At 40.7% G+C, this 13,819-nt stretch overlaps 1 protein-coding gene across 1 annotated transcript; it reads right to left on the reverse strand.

The window, feature by feature from the left end:
• Positions 1-6,394: 6,394 nt before the first annotated feature.
• LOC104448124 lies at positions 6,395-7,444 on the reverse strand. The gene is made up of 4 exons (XM_010061898.3): positions 7,071-7,444; positions 6,882-6,944; positions 6,682-6,756; positions 6,395-6,569 (listed from the first exon to the last, which is right to left on the reverse strand). The coding sequence occupies exons 1-4, from the start codon at positions 7,386-7,388 to the stop codon at positions 6,420-6,422; spliced, it is 606 nt and encodes a 201-aa protein (XP_010060200.3). The 5' UTR covers positions 7,389-7,444; the 3' UTR covers positions 6,395-6,419.
• Positions 7,445-13,819: the final 6,375 nt, after the last annotated feature.

A 13,819-nucleotide genomic window follows, 5' to 3' on the forward strand; every position in this document is an offset into this window, starting at 1 on the left:
GAGGTCGAGGTCGGGGTGGAGGTGGAGGTGGGGTGGGGAAAGGGGAGCTACGCGTAAGCCCGGCAATGGAAATCTCGTGGATAATGGGGAAGGTTGATCTTTTCGAACATTGATTTCCCCGATCCGCAAATGGGAAACCTCTCCCTCTCTCTCTCTCTCTCTCTGTCTTTCTTTAAAGCGAGAATGCGAGGCGGGGTTTGAATCATTCGTCGAATTAAATCCAAGAGACTCTTCGGTGCAAGATAGATGGGAGCTGCAACTGTTGACTTGTTCTCCCCTCGCGTTTAAATAAAAAAGATCGAATCTTGAAAGTTAAAAACCAAAGCTTGACACACACACAAGACACAGCAACCAACTACAGCAACCACGAAAGAAAAGGCCAAAAGGAAAAAGAAAAAGAAAAAGATAGAGAGAGAGAGAGAGAGAGAGAGAGAGAGATTGTGTTGGCGGGGAAAGACCGACCCGCCCGCCTTGCCTGCCCGCCCGCCCCGCCTGCCCGCCCCGCCTGCCATGCCTGCCCTGCCGTGCGAGGAGTGCGAGGAGCGTCGTTCAGGTCTGGTTTTTTTTTTTTAATGTTGTACGAGTGACGCCACGCGGTCTGTCCGGTCTTTTCAAACCTCTCTGTCCCAAGTTTTGACTTTGATTTTTTTTTTTTTTTGGCTTTTACTGCTGACTCTTCTTCCGCCATTTCTTGTACAGCAGCATTGAATTCCCCCAATTCCGGTTGTTCTTCTCGGTAGTTGGCTGGCTGCGATCTTTCACCCTCCTTCCTCTTTTTTTCTTTTACTTTTTTTTTATCAGAATAAATTGTATTTTGCTGGTTATCTCTGATGAGTATCAGTAACTTAATTTCTTAAAAAGAGCTTGAGTGTGCGTTTGGTAATAACTTTATTTTCGAAAATATTTTTTATTTAGAATTAATTTTTTCTATTTTTATTTCTAAAAACAAAGATGTATATATTTTTTTTTTTTCTTATTTTCATTATAAATCTAATTCACTGGTCACTAATTTCTTTTGGAATATAAAAAAATTAGTCGACTTACCAAACAGATTTGTATGTTTTTTTTTTTTCCATTCTAGAGAACAAAATAAAAGAATATAATAGTTACCAAACATGCTCTACATTTTTGGATATTTCTGTGAGCAAATGTTCCATTGTTGCGCCCCAAGCATTAAAAGAAATCCCATAATTTTGATATCAAGGGTATGTCCGAACCACGTGGCTAATTTTAATTAGGTATGATAGCAAATTATTATTATTTAAGAAAAATTGTTATTCATCCACATTGTTGCTTTTCTTCTTCTTCTTTTTACATGTTTTATAGGATTGTTATACAGACATTAGCAAACAGATTAGAATAGACAGACAATGCTATGAGAGAAATGTACGCAATAATGCCAAAAGGCCAATTCCAAATTCGACAGCTCTGTTGAATATCTTTCTCTGTTTCTGGAATTGTTTGGTTTGGGGACCAAGGAGGAAAAAATCAATTCATATTTTGGGTGGTGCTGAGAATCTGAGCGGCAACACCAATCCGACGTGAGATCTCGGACACTGTCTCTGGCCGGTGGAGTACAATCCGAAGCGTGCAAATTTAGACTGCACGTGCCGCTTTGCCCAAGTCCAATAACCAAAAGTGACTTCAAAGGACAATGTTGCCTAAATGAATTGGTATTTGGTATGGTCAACGCTCCTTAGTTTCTATATTTCACTTCCCACAATTACCTTAATTAAACAGATAATCTAGTCTCCATAATAAGATCAAACGAAACTGTATTCTAATATTTATGTGGTGGGTTTAGTGACAAAACTCACAATTCTTCTAATATGACCTAATTTTTAGAAAAATGACTTTTTGAAAATTTTATTACCCTTTTGTGTGTGGTGATGAATTTTATGGTAGGTATGTTTAAATCTTTAAACTTAGCTTATTAGAATTGATTCTGAGTTTTTGAAATATAAAATCTATCCTGTTTGTCATTGAACTTACCTTAGAACCTGTTTCGATTCTAAAGTCAACCCAAATAATGATTTCTTTTGCTTTATTAGGAAAAAAAATAAAACATTTAATAGTTACAACAAAATAGTATGAGCAACAATACAGCTTAAAGTAAAACATTGATAAAAAAAAAAACAAACCGAAATATAAAGCAATAGGAAAATTGAGTTTATTTTAGAAAAATAAACCATCTTGTTCCAATTTCATAACATAGATTCCAACAATTCTAGAGAGAGTGGATGGGTGAGTTGGTTGGTTCAGCACCCGGAACTCGAACCTTGCTCATATAATACTAATTCGAAATCTGGAATCAATTCCACAAGCAGTTCGTTTGATTTTCAAGTAGAACTAGATTGACTGTGCAACCCTACTTTTGTAGATAATATATGTTAAGCTGAATTGAAACTGGCAAAGATATTTCTTAACTGTAGTTTATAAAAAAGAGTCTTTCATCGGCCCTAGTGATTGTGTCATTCTTGACAACTATGAAACCTTTTAAAAAGATATTGCAAGAAAGACTGGTGGAGTTATTATTAAGCTTTGATAAAAATAGCTATTAAGATAACTAATGTAAAAAATCTAGGAAAGATGAAGGCACGGAAAACGCGGTGTTGATTGAATTAATTAGATACTCCAGTCTCAATAATAAGACAACAACAAACTCTATACCATATCATGACGTGGATTCAGTGGTAAAATTATCATTTTATTGATTTGACATAAAATTACAAGAAAACGACCTCAGAGATAGCAAAGATACTACTTCACTGTAATCAAAAGGAAAAAGCGTCCTTCGTCAGCCTCAATGACCGTGAAATTTTTCACAGAAATTACGGAAGAGATTTTGCGGAGTTGTTATTAAGCTTCGATATAAAGCCTGCGATGAAAGATAATTTAATGTAAAAATATCTGAGGAAGGATGGAGACGCGGAAGAAGCCATGCTGACTCGTTCAAATGGATTGAAGAGAATATACCTTTCAGTAGATAGAAGCTGAACGTCAAACTTGACTTTGATCTTCCTATTCGAGAAAAGGCGCGTCTTTATTTTGCAATCAGGCTTCCCCGTGTTTTCACAACAATCAGCGTCACTTTCGATTGATAAAATCGGCGATCTCATCTTTCCAATCCAACCAACATTAGGGCCACTGATTATGGATTTTCGCTCGAGATTTCGCGACTTAAAAATTTTAAAAAAGAAAAATATATAACTTGAAAAGGTTAAAAAGACGAGTAAGATCGACATGATCGGGTACGAAAAAATGAAGAAAAGATATGGAGAATGAAGACTTTGATTTGTCAACAAGAAGCGCCGCTTTAATTATGAGAAGAAAATATCACACGCAATACACGCCATGATGAGGATTAACACAAGAAAGTTCCCCCGTTGACTTTGATCAGCTTCTGGTTTTGTTGTTCCCTCCGAGAAAGTGAGGAGATGAGATTATTCCAACAATCGATTGAACGTTAAAATAAAGAGATAATCGCGACCATATAAGCACGTCGACTGTCGAGGTCATTTCTCGCCAAATTCTTTCTTTTTCTAAATAAAGGAAATGGTCAATGCGGAATTGCGCTTTGACCACGGAAAAAAAAAAAGGAGAAAAGAAATGCAAGATTAAGCAAAGGAGAGAGCTTGAGTGCCAGAACAGACAATCTAGAAGTCTCAAATCATGGCAAGCATGGAAAAGCTAGAATATGCCGCGGGCAAAGTCGTCCCCGTGGTCAAATTTGGATTGTTGACCCTAGGATGAACGAGGAAGAGAGAGAGAGCATAAATTGACAGGATCATGTCTAAGTTAAGTTACGCTATATGCGTATGCAATCGGTGCCCTCAAATTAGTTTAATTTCATCTGACGATAGACGATAAATGGACTGCAGAATAATGATATTATGGAAAAAAGAAAGTCAATTAATTGAGTTCGATTGAGTGGAATCGAGTGACTATTATAACAAAAATCAGGAAGTACTCTATGAAGGAGAGGGCATTCCTTTGATATCCATTGAAACGTGATCGAATTCATAAAAAAAACACAAATTGGACAAAGCCTCTATGATGTTGCGGTTCTCGCCGTCGATGCACCGATGGATTAAACTGTACGGTCCTTTAGAAAAATGGTACTTCGATTGGACCATGGGAATTTCGTGGGCAAGCTCATGCATGAATTGTCTCTAGATTCTAGATTCTGTTCACATTGATGGGTTTGAGTTGACTAGAGACATTTGGCTTTGTCTCTTGCATTTTGGGAGGGTGTGATCCGGGCCATTGAATCCAGTCTTTGACCCTTGATCTTTACTCCGGCGACCGGTTCGACGGGGCATGGGTCAGACCACCTGTCGAATCCATTCCCTTCGGCCTTAGGCGCCACATCCCAATTTCTCTAGATGGCATTTCGACGACATTCGTGATGACTCTCAGTCTCGCTAAAAAAGTTGGTAAGAAAAGCGAGTGAAATGGCGCGTTTCTTGAACTTAACATTCTCTTGCAACTAGTTCCCATCGGATTGTGACTTTTGGTCATCATTAGTTGGCCATCTTGCTCTAACCCAATGAATTCTATTAAAAAGAATATATTTAGAACGCTCATTAAATAATCAAATATCGCCCCTTGCTTTTGGAAGAATGCGAAGATTTTCGTTGAACAAAGTTAAAAAGAAGAAGACTTTTTGTTAATTTTAAGTCAAGTCGGTTCTTTTCCGCGTAGGATTGTCAAATATTTTTTTTTTTTTGGTCGGATTGTCAAAAATTTACTCGCTAGAGTTTTGCCCTTTACGAAAATGAGTAGCCACGTAGAATTTTTGTTCTCTCACTTGGGCTTCATTGCTCTATTGGGCCTTAGGTTGTGGATCACGAGCCTTAGCTTAGTTACTAGGCCCACTTTGGGTTTCTTCCCACGCGTTCAATTTGCTTGATTTATTAATGTAACTAGAATACTATACCGCGCAATGCCGCGGGACCAAACGGATTTAGCAATCCAGACATTACCAATCTGTTCATGGAATTAAAAATTTAAGATTGTAGCCCGCGAAATCAGTTCTTAAATTTTTTCACATTCGCAGCACTCTCTATGCACTTCAATTTCTCTAGATACATTTTAGCACTAAAGTTTTTTTATGGTCAGAATTGCACTAAAGTTTAGACAGTTCTATTTATGCTGCAAAACTAGATGATGAAAAATTAAGGAGAAAAGAGTTCAAACTAGATGCCCCACATAATAATTTAAAAATCTACTTTTGAAAGGAACAAAAGATAAAGAAAAAGGGAATAGATTAAAAAAGAGAACTAGAAAACCAAAGACATCAATTCTAGACTGCCGCGTGTTTTCCCCTCCTCCACTTTAAGAAAACCGAAGATCCTCATTTGATTGGCCAAAAAAAAAAGAGTAGCCTTGGAGAAAATTCAGTGTGCCTAACATGACAGTACCTGGGAATTGATGGAGGCAAGAAACGGGTGTCCGTAAAATCTATGTTAAAGGATAATCATATAAAAAATTAAAAAACTGAGTTTTTTTTGCACAAATGCTTCGGAATCAAGCATTCCCCCTTGACAGGATTGCCGGTAACACGACCCATTTCGAACTATTTCCTGAACAGATTGCGCAAGACATGATTTTGCAAACAAGGGTTGCGTCAAGATGAAGGACGAGGATGATGGGAGAAGTTATGGGAGGGTGGGCATGCATCAGAGTCATGGAAGTTTGTGAGAGGAATCAACATCGTTGGTGCTTTTGTTCCCCAACTTCTCACAGCTCGGACATCGTCCTCGTCATCTGCATGAATCCCCCCCATCCCCACCTGACCCACTTGCAGGTATTGAAATCGTGCCCACGGCAGCAGCCATAATCATCGAGAACAACAAACAAGAGAAATCAATTCATAAAATAAGAAATAAGAAATAATAAACACCAGATAGAGAGAGAGTTCTTGTAGAGATTAGAATAGTATTTGACTGTGCCGAGGCTGCAGAACGGAGGAGCTCTGCCGCTGCGACGTTATAAATAAGCGATGCGAGAGAGCTAGGGTTACCCCGGCATTCCCGGGCTTCGCAACGGGCTTCAAATCGCAAGCCCGAATGCTTTGATTGGGCTCGTTGGTTCGGATTAGTATTGGGCTTGGACTTGGGCTCATTACGGGCCTTGCTGTAATCGTGTTCGAATGTCTAGTTCAGATTTATGTGTTACTGTCGAGTGAGCTCCTCTCATTTCAATTTGTCACACGGAATTCACTTCTAAAGCGCGCCTATGCTTCGGCACTTGCTAAACAAACGCATTAAAAGATTTTTTGTGATTCTCAACGAACCCACCATTCTCTTTGTCGAGGGAATTATGGGTCTCAAATACTTTTAACGAGGGTTTCGAAGATATTCTTAAATATGATTTTTTATTTTATCACATGTTTCCGACAGATTTAGCTTGAAAATTCACGTCGGATCAAGAACCGGCCGGGGGTGGCAATCGGAGCCAGAAGGGAGAGGTGCCGCCGTGGGTTCAGCCGGTTGGCCCGCCAGAGTCAAGCGCGTGCTCGGGTTCGGTGCTTGCCCGGACTCTCCGGGTATGACCCGAATCATTAGCTGTAAGATGCAGGAGCAGGAAATTTAAAAAAGAAAAAAAGAAAGAGAATTTAGTGATAACGAAAAAGGGAAATTCCCGGAGATGATGCCATTGACGCAGTACAGTAGGTACCTCTTCCTTCCTGGCTTTCGACTCCGAATTCAAAGCCTTCACTTTGTCGCGATAACGCCGCACATTCTCAACCTCCTGCACGAATTCAAGAGCGCAGCAAATCAGACAAACATGGAACGACTGCACCGCGGAGGGAGGGAGGAGCTCAGGGACTGCTCCAGAAACGAAAAGGGTGCGTTGAAATTAGTAAAAGATAGTACCTTTCTCAGAGCGTTGCCTTGCTCCTCCAGCAACGCTATGAGGTTCAACCAGTCCTCTCTCTTCTGCACGACCCCGGGGGGAAAAGATCGAACAAAACAGAACACGCCCACGTTACTCAGCAAATCAGACGGACAGTAAACACTGCAGACGACGACGAAGAAGGAAGAAAGGACGCAATTTGAGCCTATCCTTTTGGTGGGTTTTCTCCTGGAGTGGGATTGCTTGGGCTTGTTGCCCTCAGATTCGCTCGGGGAGAAGGAGAGAGGCGTGTCGGGGCTCGCCGCGTGGACCTTCGGCTGCTGGCCCATCGCCTTGTCTTCGATCACGGCGCGGGCGGAGCACTTCGCCGGCGGCGGCTGCTGTTGCTGCTGCCGCCGCGGGAGAGGGCCGATCTCCGCCGCTTGGCGCCCCAGCCCCGCGGGAAGCGATCGCCGAAGAGCCACCGCAGCTCGAGCAAGATGTCGGCCACCATGGTAGGGCAACACTTCGCCGCCCTCTGTTTCCATGCTTCTGCGCCTCCTTTATCTACTCCTCCTGTTCCATTGGGATTTCCCTCTCTGCAGAGAACCTGCGCGCCGCTTGGTGGGAAGAAGGGAAGGGCGGGGAAGGGGGGCGCAGAATTGTTGGCGGAAAGGTTGGAAACGGGAAAGCGAGAAATCCGAGGGAAGGATGTGGCTGGCGACACGTGGCGCCCATAGAGGGATGGAGATAATCTAGGGTTTATTCGAGGAAACCGAGGGAGGGAGACAGGCCGAGCGGGGCGAGTCTTCGCTTGTTTGTACGATTTGGGGAATAGGGTAAGGATGCGTCATGAGGGTCAAAGAGAAGACGAGGGCAAGTCTTGTTAATTAGACCCTGATTTCCTTTTTTAACCATAAGAGATAGTGATTTTTCTCTATCTAAACTTGTTATTTTTAGTCTTATTTTCCTCACTCGTGCATATGCTAGAAAGTCAGAAAAAGCCTTCCCAAAAATAATTTTTCTTTCGAATAAAGGATCCTTCCTATGAAATTACTCTAATGGTCTACTTAAGTAATTCAACGATCAAATAAGAAGTAAAAACTGACCAACAATAGAAAGAGTATATCAAAATGATTAATGGTTGAACATTTTTGAAGGTAGAAAGACGCTTTTAAATAGGTAAAAAAATAGAAGGACGACTTCGATCTTTTACCTACCACGGTGCAGCAACAAAAGAATTTAATAACAGGCTTGCACGCGATTCGAAGTTACCGAGAAAACTTCAAAACCCTAGATTAGGATCATCTTCCGACAAATGGACCTAGACACGACGATGCCCCTTGAGTCTAAAACTCAATAAACTCGTTTGGATTTGACTTGTTTGGGTCCATGTACTCACGCCTACTTTCTTGTATCTTCCAAATTTCATTAACTACCGTGACACCATGCTGAATTACAGAGCCTTGACACGTTTTGAATTCGAATAATACCGACATTCATTTATTCCTAGAGAGATTCGAAGGGGGCATGATTTGACTAAGGAGAGTCGACAAAAGAAAAGTTAGGTGATGAGCAAGAAAATCAATGTTGGGAATGACTGATCTCTGATAACCGGATTCGACACTAAATCGAACCCTTAAATCAATGCGGAAGACAAGCCCGGGAAAACGAACACGTATCACCGATCCTAAAGCACACCACGGATTCGAGCGTACCTTTTAACCACAGATTAAACACCGACGCCGTTAGAGGAAGAAAATCTGTCCTTGTTCGATCCGATGAAGCAATGAAGGGAAGAAGAATTGCCGGAGCCTTAATGTTCTTCTTTTTGTCTTTTGAAGAGAGAGAGAGAACGCGGGAGAAAAAGCGTACGTACGTTTATTTCCAACAGATGCAATCTCTCTCTCTCTCTCTCTCCTCCCTTTTATACCTATCTCTTTCCACGGCCCTATTCCCGTGGGCCGGGCTTTCTGGGCCCAACTTGGGCGGACGAGCCTTAAGCCCAATACTAATAAAGCCTTCATCCCACTCGCACATGGTGGGCCGAACATGATTCTCTTTACCTCTTTTCAACATTCATATCGGTGAATAATCCGTGCGACCAAAGATACTTTGAGCCTGGTTCTATACATCCTAGGAATATATAGCAGCTCATACATGGGCGTCACACTCGAGTAGACTTAGTATGCGGATTTCCTAGATCGATCGATCACATTTTATATCTCTCTTGATCTCTTTCAAACATGATATATATATATATATATATATATATATATATATATTCACAATTACAATTATCACAAAGACAATCATAATTGGTCGACCAGTGAATATAAAAACTACAATGTGATTCTCCAAAATCGATCTTCCTCTTTCCTTCAAACTCTCAATTTCAGTTCAGCTTGCTTTTCTAGAAATGTCCCATTAGATCGAATCAACTCATGACCATTGGCAACATCCTAAGATAGCAAACACTAAATAGAAACCTTGAGAATAAGTAAAAGTCATAAGGGCACTAAAATTGAGGAACTCTTTTTCCTCAAGAGTCTCACACGTCATAAAAGTTGAGATCAAACTTTTGCCACTCTTATTGGTCGGCTCATGCATACGTAGTATGAAATACGTATTACGGTATTAACTCATTTCCCATGGAGCGTATGTCTACACCTTTCAATACCGTACATATGATAGTTCAGACATACCCAATGTCTAACTTGAGTTCACGTATCTACTCACTTACAAAATTTATCAGAACTCACATCTGGCATCTTAGACAGATAAAGTAAAATATGTGGGGTATTTTACTTTCGGACATCACGAGTATTATGTCCTCATCTTAACACTTAGTTAAGGCGACATGCGTATTTTAAGCTTGAGCTCTCGATTATCACCTAGATAATAAGCTTAAAAACAGTCTCATCTCTATTTATCACACAAGAAATAGAGGCGATTACCGTGTGAGTGGGCTAATCTTTTATCCGTCCTACATACTTCCTCAACTTATAATAATACACTGAGTATTAAGATGCATAAAGATCATACAAATATTCATAGGCATTAATAAATGTGAACAACTCAGGGAAATTACAATCCAATACATCAGACTCTACGCAATCCTAGAGATTTTACATGACCACAAAACACATCTCTAGGTATTGGCTTTGTCATAGGATCTCGCTACCATTCTATGCGTAGATATGTATTGTAAGTTCACATCCTTTCGTGCAATCATATCTTTTACAAAGTTATACTTTGTATCTATATGTTTGGTCTTGCCATGATACTTTGGATCTTTGGTGTATGCTATAGCTACTTGGCTATCACAGCTTAACCAATAATTGATTTGCAGCTTTCTCAATAACACCTAAATGATCCAAGAATCTCTTAAGCCAAACTCAAGCTTCTTGTACCGTCTTGATAATGCCATGAACTCAGCTTCCATCGTGGATAAGGCTATGCAGATTTGCTTCTTACTACTCCATGATATGGCGCCATTGCTCGCAAGAAAGCAAATCCCGAGGTAGATTTCCTTTCATCTAAATCTCCTCCCCAATCAGCATCCGAATAGCCTTCAAGTCGCAGATCCTTTCCTTGATAATTCAACTTGTAATCGCAGCCTCCTCATACCTCAATACTCTCTTAACGGCTTTCCAATGTGTTGGACCTGGATTGGATTGGTATCTACTCACCATTCCAACCGCAAAACATATGTCGGGTCTTGTACACATCATAGCGTACATCAAGCTCCCAACAGCACTTGCATAAAGAACATGTTTCATTTGTTCCTTCTCTTGTGGAGTCCTTGGACACGCCTATGGCTCAATCCTTCACCTTTTGCAATAGGAGTGTCTATGGGTTTACAATCCTGCATACGAAATCATTCAAGAACCTTATTTATATAGGTTTCTTGCGAAAGAGACAACGATCTCTTCGAACGATCTCTTGAAATCTTAACTCCAAGAATGTATGCAGCCTCACCCATGTCCTTCATCTCAAAGTTGGAAGACAACCAACTCTTGACAGTCTTAACAAGCTCTATATTGCTTCCAGCAATTCGTATATCATTAACATATAATGATATGATCACAAATTGATCATTGGATCTTTTGATATATACACAATAATCCTCATCAATCATTGTAAAATCATATGCCATTATGGCATTATGAAAACGTATATACCATTGTCTTGATGATCGCTTGAGGCCATATATCGATCTCAAAAGTCGACATACCTTTTCTTCTTGGCCTTTCACTATGAAACAAGCAAAAAGTTGTTCCATATATATTTCTTCCTCTAATTCTCCATTGAGGAAAGCAGTCTTACATCCATTTGATGTAACTCAAGATCCCGTACTAGCCACTATTGCCGAATAATGCGAATCGAGGTAAATCTCACTACAGAGAAAACGTATCTTCATAATCAATTCATTCTGTTGATTATACCCTTCGCCACAAGGCGAGCCTTATGCATTTCAATCGAGCCATTAGCCTTTCGCTTTATTTTGAGAACCCATTTGTTCCCAATAGCTCGTCCTTTTGCGATCAACCGGTTCCTGACTTGGTTTGATTTCATCGACTCCATTTCCTCTTCCATTGCATTGAACCATTTTTCCTTACTAGGGCAATTTAGAGCCTCATTAATATTTCTTGGCTCATCCTCATCTTGTGGAGCAACCATAAAAGTTTCCCTTCAATGCCAAAAACGCTCGACCAGGGAATACTTTGGCGACTTGTTCGCCGTATGGAAGATTGCACACTTTGCACATCATTTCCCATCATGCTCCCACTTGGATTAGGCAATGATGATGTCGTCTCATCAAGTGGTTGCAATTGAGAATGAGTTGAATTCAATTCATCACTTCTCATATTACCCCACTTGGACGAACTCCACTAACATCATTATCCCGATCCAAGGTCTCAAATAGGGAACAATCTTCTCCTATTTCGCCCTTCTTAGGAAATTCATCCTCTAGGAATGTGACATCTCGTGATTCAAACTCAGTTATACTCCCACTTTCCTGCTCACTTATGAACACATACCCTTTCGAGTGTTCTCGAGTATCTTATGAAAATACTCTTCTTCCTCCTGGGACCTAATTTCCCAAACTTGTGAGAGGACTCATGTGTATAAGCAGCACAACCCCATGGCTTAAGAAAACTTAAGTCCGATTTTCTACTTGTCCATAACTCATATGGAGTGGAAGTAACTGATTTGGAAGACACCCGGTTAAGTATATATGCAGCAGTTAACAATGCATCACTCCAAAATGTGATAGGTAAGTTAGCATGCGCCATCATGACCTAACCATTTCCGTAGGGTTCTGTTTCTTCTCTCCGCAACACCATTTTGTTGAGGAGTATACGGAATAGACAACTGTCTTTCTATTCCTTTTTCATCACATAATTTTCTGAACTCATCAGATAAATATTCTCGACCTCAATCGGATCTCAATACTTTTATTTTCTTGTCTAATTGATTCTCTACTAGGTTCATAAACCTTTTGAAACAACTTATTGCTTCAGATTTATGAGAAATCAAATAGACATATCCGACCGAGTATAATCATCAATAAAAGTGATGAAATAAACAGCCCCATGCCTTCCTCTCACATTCATTGGACCACAGACATCAGAATGGATTAAATGCAGAGGAAATTCAACTCTTTTACCTTTTCCAAATGGTTTCCGTGTCGTTTTCCTTTCTAGGCAATGCTTACATATGGGCAAATCGACTTTTTCAATGTTGCCCAACAAGCCCTCTTTGGCTAGTCTATTCATACGTTGTTGGCCAATGTGACCAAGTCTAGCATGCCACACATTCACATCATTATCATATGAATTAGGAGACGTGATAAGGGAATAACAAACATTTGCATTAACATACTCAATATCTAATACAATGAAATCATCCAGAAAATAACCACAACCATAGTAATTTGTATCAAAAAACAAATTCACACCTCTATTACACAAGTTCATATTAAAACCTAGTCTAACCAACACTAAAATGACACTAAATTCCGACGAATTTCCGGAGCATACAAAGACATCATGAAGGAACAAAGTGTGTCCACCACGCATATTCAGTTAGCATGTGCCAATTCCTTTCACTTCAGCTCTGGAGTTGTTTCCCACATAGATCCACTTAGTTCTAGTTGATACTCGTTGGAATTCCACGAAGGATCCTCTATCCTTCGCTACATGGTCCGTCGCTCCTGAATCTACAGTCCACAAAGGATTAGACTCAGTTAAGAACACAGAACTCGACACATAAGTAAAGTTCTGAAAAGCACAAGGGGTGCATACATTCTTTGGCTCACGACGGTCGCGAGCATAGTGACCCTTCTTGTCACGTTGTAGCATTTCACCCTTGCAAGCTTTTTCATGCGGGGACGCTTCCCTCTTTCATGTTGGTTAAACTTGGGTTTCTTCCCCGAAGGACCCGCTTCTTGCTTGCCTTTCCCCTTATCAAACCGGTTAGGGCGCTTGCGCTTGGAGCTCGAAGCTCCATTTGAGCTAGAACTTGCATGATAGAGTTCAAGATCCGGCTTAGCCGCCAACGAGACGGTCCTCTTCCAACTCAAGATGACGCATTGCATCCTCAAATGTTTTGATATTTTCATTGTGAGTCAGGTGCACCTTCATGTGCTCCCAACTATGAGGCAAGGAACGAATCACTGCTTGCACCTGCTGCTCATCTCGTGAGGACATGGCTAGCATCTTTATTTCAGTTATCATGTTTGACATCTTTCTAAGATGTTGCTTCATGGTCGACCATGAGGCTTCTTATAAGAGTCAAACCCGATAGTGAGCCGTCTCGTCTAGTCACCGAAGTATGACCAAATCTAGCCGCCAATGCCTCCACATTTCCTTGGCATTGTCAAAACGCCGAAACTCTCGCATGACGTCATTTTCCATGCTGCTCAGCAACGTGATGCGAGCTAGAGAGTTCTTTCTTTTCCACGCAGAAAAAG

Source organism: Eucalyptus grandis, chromosome 6 (assembly GCF_016545825.1).
Source record: "Eucalyptus grandis isolate ANBG69807.140 chromosome 6, ASM1654582v1, whole genome shotgun sequence".
NCBI classification, from domain to species: domain Eukaryota; kingdom Viridiplantae; phylum Streptophyta; class Magnoliopsida; order Myrtales; family Myrtaceae; genus Eucalyptus; species Eucalyptus grandis.

What these genes read in the sequence shown, in the direction of transcription:
- LOC104448124 (XM_010061898.3), bottom strand. Translation starts at nt 7,388, where the DNA reads ATGGAAACAGAGGGCGGCGAAGTGTTGCCCTACCATGGTGGCCGACAT. An exon ending in AAGGCAACGCTCTGAGAAAG is followed by an intron (nt 6,757 to 6,881) that starts GTACTATCTTTT and finishes GAATTCGTGCAG; the next exon opens with GAGGTTGAGAATGTGCGGCG. An exon ending in CGAAAGCCAGGAAGGAAGAG is followed by an intron (nt 6,570 to 6,681) that starts GTACCTACTGTA and finishes TGCATCTTACAG; the next exon opens with CTAATGATTCGGGTCATACC.